General features: G+C 62.7%; 1 protein-coding gene across 3 annotated transcripts; it reads left to right on the forward strand.

The window, feature by feature from the left end:
- Nucleotides 1–2,867: 2,867 nt before the first annotated feature.
- Nucleotides 2,868–8,869, forward strand: Diras1 (DIRAS family GTPase 1). 3 transcript variants are annotated; one of them, XM_026414685.2, is made up of 3 exons: nt 2,868–2,998; nt 6,023–6,621; nt 7,942–8,869. In XM_026414685.2, the coding sequence occupies exons 2-3, from the start codon at nt 6,075–6,077 to the stop codon at nt 8,145–8,147; spliced, it is 753 nt and encodes a 250-aa protein (XP_026270470.2). In that variant the 5' UTR covers nt 2,868–2,998; nt 6,023–6,074; the 3' UTR covers nt 8,148–8,869. The 3 variants fall into 3 exon arrangements, with proteins under 3 accessions (XP_026270470.2, XP_026270469.2, XP_026270471.1); XM_026414684.2 differs by lacking the exon at nt 2,868–2,998 and adding an exon at nt 3,383–3,465; XM_026414686.2 differs by lacking the exon at nt 2,868–2,998 and adding an exon at nt 3,383–3,465 and having other exon boundaries at nt 6,023–8,034.
- The last annotated feature ends 4,128 nt before the right edge of the window (nt 8,870–12,997 follow it).

Consider the following 12,997-nt stretch of genomic DNA (forward strand, 5'->3'; position numbering starts at 1 on the left):
AATAACAGCGTGTCAGGCTCCTGCGTGGCTTGTTTGCGTCTCTGCCACCGAAGTCATTAGCGCAGGCGGGGGCGCGGCTCGGGCCCCCCCCAGTCTCGGGCCCAGAAAAGCCATGGCACCTTTGGACCTGCCCGACGCGCCCCTGACCCAGCGGCCGCCCCTGCCCTACCTGGGCCCGAGTCTCGGGTGGGCTTCAGGTCAAGGCCAGGGGCCCCGTCACTCCTGAAGATCCAGGCTTCCCCCTCAGTGGCCCCTGGCCATCCCAGCCCCTCCTGAGCAGCAGGCAGGGGCCCAGGCTCCTGAGAGCACCGGAGGGTCCTCTTGGGATGGCTGCCGCCGGGCGCGGGGGCCAGGACGCGTCACACCTCTCCAGCTCCATCCTGCCCCCTCCCAGGCCTCTGTAAACTGCGCCTGTAGCTCCTTAGACAGGGACACAGCTGACCTCTGCCAAGGGCAAAGTGACCCCTGTGGGGAGGCCCTGCTGCCCTGGGGCACAGTGGCAGCCGCAGGTCCTGCTTCCTCCTTAAGGGGTGTGACTGGGGGGGTCCTCTCTGGAAGGACCCGCTGGGCCTCGTCCCAGCTCGGTCAGGCCCACCAGACTGGCCCTATGAGATGGCCCTGGAACAGGGACTGTCCCCTTGGCACTGGGGACCTCTGGGCCGGTGTCGTGGGTGCCAGCAGTGCTCTGGCTCTGGGCTGGGCTGGGGCGGTGTGACCTGTGCCCCTGCTCCAGGCCCTCCACAGGGCTCCTGGCAGAGTGCTGGGGGTCAGAAAGGACCCTGCTGAGACCCAGCCCAGGTCCAAGGCCATCACATTCTAGAGAGGGGCGTGCCACATCCACTAGCAAGAGTGCCCTGAGGAGAGAAGGCAAAGGGATGTTCCACCCAGGGGCCAGGTGACACCTGAGAGGCGCCAGCGGAAGAGCAGTCTGTCCCCAGGCCCTGGGGCTCGCTGCAGCTCCTGGGCCTGGCTGCTCTGCAAAGAGCTGAGCTCGGGTGTTCCGGCGCTTTCCTGCCAGAGGGAGGCTGCAGCAGCTCCCCTCCTCCAAGGTGATGGTGAGGAGCCCCATCCCTCAGGAGCGTCCAGGCCACCTGTGGGGCCAGGCAGCAGCTCGGGGAGGTGCGTGTCCTCCGTGCTGGCCTGTGGTCCTGGGGAGATGCTGGCGGGCTTAGAGACGGCAGCCCATTTGTCTTGGAAGACAAGCTGCGTTGTGACCAATGACCTCCTTATTTTAAAACATTGATGCCAAACTTAACATCAACAAAAAGCCCTGTGGGCCAGACCCCAGACCCCACCGCCTGAGGCCGTGGCAGGCAGCCTCTGCTCACCTGCAGGTGGTATTGGTCCCTAGAGAATGCAGAGTGAAGCCAGCTGCCTCCTGCCCAGGCCGGCCTGGGGATGCCCAGGCCTGGCGTGGCCCTGGCCAGGGGACTGGGGTGAGATCGGGTCCCTGGGGTGGCAAGGCCAGGTGAGGAGCTGGGACTTTGCCCTGGCACTTGGGTGGGAGGTGGATCTGCCAGACAAGACCCACTAAAGGTCCCTGGGCTGGGCCCCAGACGGCCAGGGGTGGAAGGAAGGGCATCAAGAACAGCCCCCAGACCCAGCAGCCTGCGCTGTTCAGATCCTGTTGGAACCAAATTCTAGTCCAGGTCCTGCCTCTTCCTCGCTGAGCCACCTTGGGCCAGTTGCTCCCCTTCTCTGAGCCCTGGGAGCTGGACGCACTGGGAGCTGTTAGCATGGATGAGTGGGGACCCTGTCTGGCTGGGGAGATGGAGGGGCTGGCTAGAGCTGGGGCTGTCCTCTCCCTGCCCAGAAGCAGTCAGCGCTCGGGGAGCCCAGGGACTCTCCAGGGAGGGAGTGCCAGGAAGGTGTGCTGCCTTGGCTTGCTCTGCCTCCCGGGGTCTGCTCTCTCCAGTGTGGGAGGCCACAGCTCCCAAGGAGGGGCAGAGTTGACAGTGCCCATCTCCTTGGCCAGCCATGGGAGAGGCAGCACTGCCACCCTTGTGGGGTGCTCCCATGTCCCGGGGAGGGCAAGGAGGGACCTCAAGTCCCTGGCTTACAAGGCCAGAGCCTGGCCTGGGATCTATAAATAGCAGCAGAGCATGGCGTGCTGCGCGGTGCCCACTCTCCTACCATGAGTCAGCCTGCCCCAGCCTGGGAGAGCCGGAGAGCTGGCCAGACCCCGCCCAGGGCCCTCCAGTCATTCAGGAGACTGGCAGAGACCAGTGGGTGTCAAAGTGGAGGGAGCAGGGCGCCCATCCTGAGCCTGTCTGCACTTGGCTGTTCCCAGCAGCCCTGAGGGGCAGGAGTCCGAGGCCCAGGGAGCCTGGCTGGGCAGGGTTGAGCACACCCTGAAATGAAGGCCAGGCCACCCTCTAAGGCACCCTGCTGGGCCAGCACAGAGCAGGATGGGAAGGAACCCGGGCCTCAGACCAGGAGGCAGAGAGAGGCCGGGATGGGAGGACAGGACTGAAGTCAGGGAGAGATGCCCCTGAGCCCTCCTGCTAAGTCCTGCCTGGCAGGAGAGGAGGGGGTGGTCCTGGAGGCAGTGCTGGGTCTCCAAGGGAGCAGCAGGGGCCCACCTCAGCTAGGGCCTGGAAGTGACAATGACAACCAGGGAGCTGAGGGCTTGAGGGCGCCTGGCTCCCACCACCAGCTTACACCTTCCAGACCAGCCTCCAAAGCCCCTCCCAACGAGGGGCACCTTCCTCCAGCATGTGGGGCCTGTGGCTGTGGCACACCTGCCCCCAGGGGACCCTGCAGTGTGCTCCCTGGACCCCAATGTCCAGCCTCCTCCACGATCTGCCAGGTGCTGTGCTTCACTGCACTCACAGGGACACCTCAGGCACACGCACCAAGGTTTATTCCCGGACATTGTGGGGAAGACCAGCGCCTCCCCAGCAGAAAAGGCGAACCTGCTGCCCGGCCGCACTGTGTCCCGGTGGGGCCCACCGTGGCACGACCCCGGCGCATCGGGGACCCAGGCAGCCTGGGCCAGGTACCCGCTGACCCGAGGCCGGCCCCTCGGCCTCTCCACCTTATTGATCCGTGTGTTCATTCCGCCAGGCGTCCCTTGCAGTCGGGGTGAGCTCGACCAGGACCCGCCAGCCCTACCCGCGGCTCCGCCCCAGCCCCTTGCCCCTCTGGCTCCCGCTCCCGCGCATCCTGGGCGCAGGGGCTCCCGCTCGGAGCTGGGGGAGCAGGACCCGCGTGCCCGGGTGCAGGGGTCGGGGCGGGCGAGGCCGGCGCGGGGGCGGCGGTGACCTTGGCGGCCGCGCGGGTCCCAGGCGCGCGGGCGGGGCGGGCGGGGCGGAGCGGAGCGCGGCCCTGCGGGCGGGGACAGCGCGGGCGCGACTGCGGCGGCGGCGGCGGCTCGGGCGGGCGGGCGGGCGGGCGGGGGGCGGCGCGGCGCGGACACGAGCCGGAGCAGCAGCGGCCGCGGCGCCGCAGGGACCAGCGGCCCAGGTAGGCGGCGGGGCGCGGCGGAGGGGGTCCCGGCCCCACCCGGCCGGCCGCGGCGCCCGGCTCCCGCGCGCCCCTTTGTCCCGGCCCCACCCTCGCGGGCCTCCGGGCGGTCCCTGGCCCTGCAGCCCGCCGGGCGCTCGCTCCTCGCCCACCGCGGACAGCTCCCACCTCCGCCCCCAGGGGACCACCACTCCGAGCCCCTCGCCAGGGCGCCCTCGGAGCCGTCTGTGGGCCATAGGCGTCCCCCACGCTCGCCCACCGGGCTCCCAGCCTGCCCAGTCAAGCCCCTCACTCAGGACCCCTCTTCCACCCAGGTCCTCCTCCTCGAGTTGAGGGAGCCCCTGGGCTGCCCCCCGTTGTGCTTCCCTCTACTCAGGGCCCGGAGAGTAGATCCCATCTCCATCAAACCTCTCCCTGGTCAGGTGCCCCAGGTCACCCCCCCACATTGGTGAGCATCCCCCGAGACCCGCCCCAGGCCAGGGCTCCCTGGGCCTTCTTGAATAGCAGGTCCTTCAGTGTCCTAGGGCCTGGCCCTGGCTCCACCACCCAGAGCTGTGGCCGGTTCCCCTGGCCTGGGCATCTCCGGGTGGGCTGCCTTGCACATGCGAGGACCCCAGGGCAGTACAGCCAGGCCTCTCTGCTTTGCCTCCTCTTGCTCTGTGACCTTGAGCCAGTCCCTCCCCCACCCAAGCTCCATGCCCAGGACCCACTCCCCAAATAGAAGGTGGGGATGGGATTCAAACGGCACCAGGTGATCAGCTGGCATGGACTCAAGGATCATTGGATGTGAGGGTGTCCTAGTCACGGGATTCCAGTCCCCAAAGGGCCCCTCTGGAGAGACCACTGCTGACGAGGGCACCCAAAGCCAGACAGGGTCTGCATCTGGGGCTGCAGAACCCCACCACCATCACAGACCCTAGGTCCTTGGGTCAGCAGCAGCAGCATGGGGCTGTCCACCAGTGTGCCTGCTTCCTCTGCCCACCATGAAGGGGCCACCTCTGCAGAGCTGCTGGCACCCAGGCCACCAGCCCCCTTCCTGCTCCTAATGCTGAGATTCACTGTGCGTGGAATCACAGACCTCCTGCAGGCCCAGCTAGTCTTCTGCAGCTCCCCAAGTTTTCGGACTCGGAACTGGGCTCCGTGTTGGCTGTCACTTTCATTATCACTTTGTTTTGTTTTTCCTGACAAATCTGGTACCTCCGAGAATTCAGAGCATGCTCCAGGCCCATGGGTCCAGCCCAGTGCGTCCACAGAGCCCTGGGACTGCTGTGAGAACTGGGCATCCATCTGTGTGGGGACTGCCCCATGCCAGGCACCTGCCCCAGGGCCTTTTCCACCTTATCACCCACTGGCCCAGCGTCCCCGGGGAGACAGAGGAGAAAACAGAGGCCAGGGACAGGATCTGCCTGTCCTGGTCCACACCCCCAGACCTCGCCTGGTTCTGGGGCCACCCTCAAGCCCTCCCCTGCAGACACACAGGCCTGAGGGAAAGGACCTGTCCAAAGTACAGGGACGTAGAGCCAGGAGGTGCAGGCTGCCCTCCCCGTGCCGAGGACACTCAGGGCAGTGGGGAGGAAGAAGAGGACATAGATTCTGGAGACAGGCCTCCCACCTGCTGTCCCCTGCCCACGGCTCTTCCCCTCCTCCAGCTCTCCAAGGGTGGTGTGCTGTGACCTCCAGAGGCCACGGGCCCCTCTGTGCCTGGGAGAGGAGAGAGATGGTGAAAGGAGTCCTCCCAGGGAGCAGGACTCCTAAGGACACATCAGGCCAGATCACCAGGGGATGCAGTTTAGAAAGCGGGAGGGTTGGGAGGGATGGTTCTTGTTGTGCTTTGTTTTGTGGTACTGGGGCTGCTCTACCACTGAGCTATGTCCCCAGCCCTTTTACATTTTTTATTTTGAGACAGGGCCTCACGAAGTCACCCTAGCTGTCCTTAAACTTGCCATCTTCCTGCCCTGGCCTCCCGGGTTGCTGGGGGGACAGGTGTGGCCACCGTGCGGGTAGGGCGTTTCCTATTTAGTCTGACCTTTAGCATTGTTATCCACTTCTTGGCTGTGAGTTCCTACCACGCAGAGGTAGGGAGCTGCTTTAGGGAGTCCCGCCTGGGGATATGCAAATTGTGGTCTTGGACCCGCTGTGTCAGGGCGCATTATTGGTGGGGAGGCAGTTCCCAGGGCCAACTGATTCCTCATTTCTGGGGCCAAGGCCCTGAGATCCTCACTTTAAACTATGGCACTGCCCCTGGGGTCTAGGACGGGCCAGGCCCATAGCAGGGAGCTATGGTTGCTGGGATGCAGTGTTTTGCCCTCTGGGTTCAGAGCCCGAGGACACAGTGGGTCAGGGTGGTGAGAGGGCTGGTCCAGGTGTCAGAGCAGCAGAGGAGCCGGGTCAGCTGGCTGCCAGGAGGTCACAGCTTGGGGACGGCTTATAGCAGTGAGGGAGCCTGGGCCCGGAAGAGGGAGCCCGGGCCTCACCTCTGCCAGCGCCTGTCCTCAGGGCCTGAAGCTGACGACCCTCTGGGCTGGTGGCCTTCTGTCTGACTGTCCTCTCCACACAGGGTCGGTCTGGGCTTCTAGCAGCCGCCCCGTCCCTCACGCGGCAGGGGGAAGATGCCCGAGCAAAGCAACGACTACCGCGTGGTGGTGTTTGGCGCGGGCGGTGTGGGCAAGAGCTCACTGGTGCTGCGCTTCGTGAAGGGCACGTTCCGCGACACGTACATCCCCACTATTGAGGACACCTACCGGCAGGTGATCAGCTGTGACAAGAGCGTCTGCACGCTGCAGATCACGGACACCACCGGCAGCCACCAGTTCCCGGCCATGCAGCGCCTGTCCATCTCCAAGGGCCACGCCTTCATCCTGGTCTTCTCGGTCACCAGCAAGCAGTCGCTGGAGGAGCTGGGGCCCATCTACCAGCTCATCGTGCAGATCAAGGGCAGCGTGGAGGACATCCCCGTCATGCTGGTGGGGAACAAGTGTGACGAGACGCAGCGGGAGGTGGACACCCGCGAGGCCCAGGCCCTGGCCCAGCAGTGGAAGTGCGCTTTCATGGAGACGTCCGCCAAGATGAACTACAACGTCAAGGAGCTCTTCCAGGAGCTGCTGACGCTGGAGACCCGCCGCAGCATGAGCCTGAACATCGACGGCAAGCGCTCCAGTAAGCAGAAGCGGACAGACCGCATCAAGGGCAAGTGCACCCTCATGTGAGCCGCCGCCCGCCGCCCGCCCCGCCGCCTCCGCCCGCGCCTCCTGCTCCTCCACTCTCCCGTCCGCCTCTCGGCTGGGGAAACCGAGGCTGCCTGGCCAGCGGGCGGCAGGGCTGGGCTCCCCCGGCCCCTCACATCGCTATGCCCTCCTCCCCACCCGCCCCCTGCCCTGTCTGGACCCCCACAGCCAAGCGGCCCCTCAACCCACGGGGGGTGGGTGGGGGGGTGGGGAGCAGGCAGCCAGAGGAGCTGCGCGTCCCAGCGGGGACCAGAGAGGCCATCTCTCCTCCACCGCCGCCGAGGACCCATCTCTGTCCCCCACCCTGAGTGTCCCCAGCCAGATCCGTGCCCCTCCCCCCCTTTGATCACTGTGACCTTCCGGGGGAGGGGCGTCCAAGTGCACATGGACCTCAGAGTGTGGTGTTTTTCTCTTCTTGGTGTTCGACCTGCAGCCAGTCTCACCCAGACCCTCATGACCTCTGACCTGTGCCCCCTCCCTGGGCCCCGGGAACACCCATCCTGTCCCTGTCCACTCACCTCGGTGGAGGGGCCCGTGGGATGGGCCTCAGGCCACCAGGCAATAACCATGGGGCCTGTAGGGGCACCCCTGCCAGCCCCAGTAGCACCCCTCGACCAGCAGACAGCCACAGCACAACCCCTGGGACTGTCCAGCCAGGACTGCCCGAGGGGCAGATGGGCCCTGGGGCCTGAGTGTGAAGGTTTCCCCGGACACTGTGCCCTGGGGATGTGCCCTTCCTTTGAGGCACAGATGCTGGAGTGGTGGTGCTGGGCCTGGGCACTGAGCGCAGGGTGCCGGGGCCGGCCAGGGCCTGTCAGCTAAGGCCCTGTCCAGAGGAGGCGATGGCACTCCACACCAGCAGGACCTGAGGGGGCTCCAGGTGGAAGGCCGCCCTGTCCCCTCCTCCACCCAGGAAGCGTTGCCCAAGTCTGGGGCACCTGCAGCCTCAAGGTTCGGGGTGTCTCTGTGAGACCGTCTGGGCCACTCCACTCAAGTGACTCCCCGGGGGCTGTGTCCTTCAGGAAGGACACTGCGGGAGGGTGCGTGGGTGGTGGTGCCTGTGCGTGTCTGTCGTTTGGACGGCGTGTCTGCAGCCTGCGTGAAGCAAAGGTGTAGTGCGTGTGGCGTGGACGGTGCCCGTGTGTGGGGCCGGCTGAGGGGTGTCTGCTGAACCGTCTGTCCGTATGGGCACAGTTGTCTGGGGGGTGCCCGACGTGGTCTATCTGTGATCCTGTTTTTCTGACTCTCTGAGGGTCACCTGTCCACTCTCGTCTGTGGCAAGCTGACTTGTGGCTGCAGGACAAACTGGACCCCGGCAAGCCATCGCCAGGGCAGCCACCCGGAGCTCCACACGCCACCACCTCACCGTTCCCGGGTCAGCCCGGTGGGGGGAGCCAGATCCCACTCAGGGCCCCACGAGGCCGCGCTCCCAGTGTTGGCCGGGCTGGGGTCATCTGAAGGCCCCGGGGGATGTGCTGTCCGACTCCCGTGGACTCCTCAGCATTCCGTGCCGAGGGGCTTGAGATGTGGCAGCTAAGCGTGCGAGGGAGAGAGTGGTCCCCCAGGCGGACGCCCCGAGGGTTGGGGTGGGAGACTGTGTGTGCATGTGCGGGACGGGAGGGGGGCGCAGGATGCAGGAGGCCCCTCTGTGGCTGACGTGTTGAGCTGATTGCTGTCCTCTGTGTTCCTGTGGCTCCTGAGTGGTTCCTGGCACGCTTGGAGAGGTGTGAGTGTGTGGACCTGTGCGTGCGAGGCTGCGGGGTGACAGGGCTCCCCTGCCCCGGTCAGTGGTATTGTCTGAGCATCGCTCTGACCCTTCAGCTGGCCCAGGGCCCCCAGCAGCTGGTGTCACCAGGGCCCCTGGCTGGACAGGGGTCTCAGCCCTTTCTCAGGGACATGCCCTGATAGCACAATCTCCCTGGGGCCCGCCCGCCCGTCCCCAGGCCTCTCCGCCCCGGGCCCTGCCCCCGCTGGGGAGAGGGACTGCCATAGGAGGGGCCGAGCCGCCCTGACTGCTGCCCGCCTGCCCGGGCATCCTGGTGCTGGGGACCTGCCAGGCCAGGCTCGCTGTGACCCCGCCCCTCCCCCCGCATGTGGGACCCCCGCCCCCTGTGGGGTCTGTGTCGCACTCGCTCATCTAGACATAGTCTTCCTGCAATAAAGAAGTGGATCCTGTGTTCTCCCGCGGCTCCTGCGCCTTCTTCCAGGTGGGAGTGTCGGGGACGGGGAGGTGATGCGTGGGGGGCCGTGGGGCTTGGAGGAGGAGGGCTCTGCGGAGCCTGGAGCAGGGCTGTGACTGGACACTGCTCCACGCTGGCTCGCGTGACTCCTCCCAGGGCCTCAGTTTCCCCCTTCACTCTGCACCATGAGCCTGGGGCCCCCAGGCTTCCTGTGACCTTGGATGATTTCCCTGCAGGGCACAGGGTGGGAAGGGGCAGGTTCACGGTGGGCATGGGGGGCACCCGGCAGGGCTCCCTCCTGTCCCCAGCACTTAAGATATGTCCTCGGTCACCAGCCCTCAGGCCTCACCCAGACCAGAGGGTCTGGTTCAGGGACAGAACGGGAAGAGCTGTGCTCCTCCGTCCCTTCATCCAGTAGGTGACAGGCACCCCTGTGCCCTGGCCCTGCCCTAGACATGAACCGCGGGCTCCCTGCCCTCTCAGAGCTCCTCACCTCTGGGGGAGAGGGCCCCCACAGAGAACTGGCTGGGCCATTCAAGATGTGTGCTGCACACGGCAAAGACGACCTGCACTGCAGACCGCCGTGGGCGTGAGTGTCCGGGCCGGCTGGACTGGGAAGGCAGGGTGGCAGTGGCTCGGCAGGGTTGGAGCATCAGGTGGCGGGGGGAGCGGGGGCAGCACATGCAAAGGCCCTAGGGCAGGAGCCTCTGAGGCCACAGTGCCCAGAGAAGAGGAAGGGGAGGGTGGTTGCCAGGGAAGCCAGAGAGGTCATGCAGGGCTGGGGACCGAGAGTCAGGGTGTCCTGCAGAGGACACTGGGCCATCAGATGACATTTGGTGTTTCCTGAGGGCCCTCACAAGGGCCTAGAGCTCACTGCAGTCTGTTGAGGACAGTGGGAAACCCATGAGATTCTATCCCTTGATTCTTAGTGTGTGGTGCTGGGAGTGGAGCCCTGGGCCTTGCCAAGCTGAGCACCGCTCCACACCAGGCCCCAGGCCCAGCCAGGGCCCCACTCCCAAGGTGAGGAACTCGCAGGTCCTCATCTGCCATCTGCACCACACGACTTTGTGGCTGAAGTCCAGCTTCCCGGGTCCCCGGGCAGGGAAGGTGGGTGGGGGCACAGCTGTAGGGTCAAAACTGGGGAGCCCAGCTGCACCTAGGGCAGGAGGGGTCATTTTTGAGAGTACCCAGCGCCAGTGTGCAGCAGGGCTCCTGGCCCGGATCACCCCTCGGTGTCGAGCACATCCCGTCCCTGCTGGGGCCAGGCATCTGGTGTATTCTCAAAGGCCAGGAAGAGCCCCCTGGACAGGGTTAGGGGAGTCGGCAAAGCCCTCGCTTTGAGCACAGAGTTTAAGGGGTCTCAGCCCACAACCCTCTCTCATCAAGATAGACACGTGTTTAAGGGCTGGGGAAGGGGCTCAAGTGGAGCACACTCACCTGGCATGTGTGAGGCTCTGGGTTCGATTTTCAGCTCCGCATAAAAATAAAGATACTGTGAAAACCTAAAACTAAACAATAAATATTTAAAAAAGATAAATAAGTGTTTAATATACTTGATATAATTGTACATCAAATATAAATTTGTTGGTAATATGATTAATGTGCACTAGTGCAACTATTATTATTATTATTATTATTATTATAGTAATAGTAGTAGTATAGGGGATTGAACCCAGGGGCACTTAACCACTGCACCACACCCCCGGCCAATTTTGTATTTTATTTACAGACAGGGTCTCACTGAGTTGCTTAGGGTCTCACTAAGTTGCTGAGGCTGGCTTTTTTTTTTTTTTTTTTTTTTAAGAGAGAGTGAGAGGAGAGAGAGAGAATTTTTAATATTTATTTTTTTTTAGTTCTCGGCGGACACAACATCTTTGTTGGTATGTGGTGCTGAGGATCGAACCCGGGTCACACGCATGCCAGGCGAGAGAGCTACCGCTTGAGCCACATCCCCAGCTTTGAATTCACAATCCTCCTGCCTCAGCCTCCTAAGCCGCTGGGATTACAGGCATGCAACACGATGCCCAGCACAATCCTTTGACCTTTTAATTTAAGATCAAGTACAAAGAAACCACACAGGAGGATTCTCCTTCCCCTTACTGCGTCCTGCAGCCACAGCACAGTCTCTCTGCCAGGAACCTACAGTACTCAGACCTGGAGTATACCATTGTGCGTAGCCCTCTGCCCCCTCCTTGCACACACAGCTTCCCGGCGCTGTCAAGACACTCAAGTGTACAGTCCCGCACACTCCTCCCCCTTCTACAGCCATGCCCACGAATTTTATGCAGCATTTTTATTTTAAAAATAAAAATTAATCTTTAAAAATTGATATGAATGCAAAAACCTGCATTAAATAAAATATTAACATTTTAAATGAAGACAGGATCCAATATTGCCATGTGAGCCTCAGGCAAGAGAAAAAATTTGTGTGATCTCTATGTCTCTTCTCTCTACATTATATATATATAGACAGATAGATAGATCTATATATATCACGCATCTTTACATGTCTTTATGCATTTTTAATAGTTTTTTTCCCAGAAGCAAGTTTTGAAAGTATGACTAATGAATTTGCTTCCATTAAAGCAGGAGAGTATCATTAAAATATATTGGGCATAAATAAAATATTTAAACTTAAAGATATTGTGAGTTTTTAACACAATGTCTTTTCAGTTCTTCAGTGTTTTTCAACTACTTAAAAGGCTTAGAAAAAAAATCAACATTCTGGGAGGAAATCTGGAAGCTTCTAAAAAAACTAAACCTGCAACTACCGGATGACCTGGCGGACAGCTGTCCCAGAGAGAGGATGCTGTGGGTTCACACATAAGATACGTATTTTGGGCAGTTTTATTTGGAAAAGTCCAAATCTGGAAGGCCCACCGAAGGTGTTCGGGGATGGGGTTAAACTAACGGGCCCCAGTACCACGCGACACTTGCAATCCAGCGCTGCCAGCCGGCGCCGCAGCTCAGTGGTAGAGCGCATGCGCCAGGCCCTGGGCTCCATCCCCAGCGCCAAAAACAAAGAAGGAAATGGTAACACACGCAACAGCCTAGAGGAGCCTCCAGACCGTGCTGCCAAGTGAAAGAAGAGCCAGGCCCAAAGGTCACACTTCGTGTAATTCCATCCAGGAATGGCAGAAATCTCAGGCCACAGAAGGGGGCAGGGGCAGCAGGAGGGCGTGACCGGGGAGGGGCGAGAGGGGCGTGACCTGACAGGTTGGAGGGGCGTGTCCGGGGAGGGGTGAGAGGGGCGTGACCTGACAGGTTGGAGGGGCGTGTCCAGGGAGGGGCGAGAGGGGCGTGACCTGACAGGTTGGAGGGGCGTGTCCGGGGAGGGGCGAGAGGGGCGTGACCTGACAGGTTGGAGGGGCGTGTCCAGGGAGGGGCGAGAGGGGCGTGACCTGACAGGTTGGAGGGGCGTGTCCGGGGAGGGGCGAGACCTGACAGGTTGGAGGGGCGTGTCCGGGGAGGGGCGTGACCTGACAGGTTGGGGGCGTGACCGGGGAGGGGCGAGAGGGCGTGACCTGACAGGTTGGAGGGGCGTGTCCGGGGAGGGGCGAGACCTGACAGGTTGGAGGGGCGTGTCCGGGGAGGGGCGAGAGGGCGTGACCTGACAGGTTGGAGGGGCGTGGCCCGGAGGGCCCGCGGCGGGGCCCTGGGTGGTGCTGGCCTGCGGCGCTTGTCCTCCGCTGCGGTCGGGCCAGAGCTTTCTCTATTTAGAGTTGCACGTGACTCCTCAAGCTAAAAAATTGCCTGATCTCAAACTAAAAAATTTTTAATTTTTAGAAAAGGGAAGTCGATGGGAAAATCTGCAAGAAAATCAGCAAGTAGGGATAGGCGCGTCACCCCTCTTGCCTGTGCCCACCGGGCTCTGGCTGGCACTGTGTTAAGGTCGCTCGCTGTGCGCAGAGCAGCTGTGATCTAGAGACCCCATCGTGGATAGCCCCTCCGCCGAGGCCGGGCCCACACTCCCGGGGGTGGAGCTCTGGGAGCTCGGGGGCTTGGTAGGGAGGACCGCGGTGCGTAGGTGAGGGCCCGACGGGCGGGCGCACGCCCCCTCCCGGCCCCCGTGGCCGGGCTGGTGGCCGTTTTGCCCCACGACTTTCCCCTTTCTGGGTCTTACTCCGG

This window comes from Urocitellus parryii, chromosome 3 (genome assembly GCF_045843805.1).
Source record: "Urocitellus parryii isolate mUroPar1 chromosome 3, mUroPar1.hap1, whole genome shotgun sequence".
Lineage (NCBI taxonomy): Eukaryota > Metazoa > Chordata > Mammalia > Rodentia > Sciuridae > Urocitellus > Urocitellus parryii.

What these genes read in the sequence shown, in the direction of transcription:
- Diras1 (XM_026414685.2), top strand. Translation starts at nt 6,075, where the DNA reads ATGCCCGAGCAAAGCAACGACTACCGCGTGGTGGTGTTTGGCGCGGGC. An exon ending in CATCGACGGCAAGCGCTCCA is followed by an intron (nt 6,622 to 7,941) that starts GTAAGCAGAAGC and finishes TGACTCTCTGAG; the next exon opens with GGTCACCTGTCCACTCTCGT.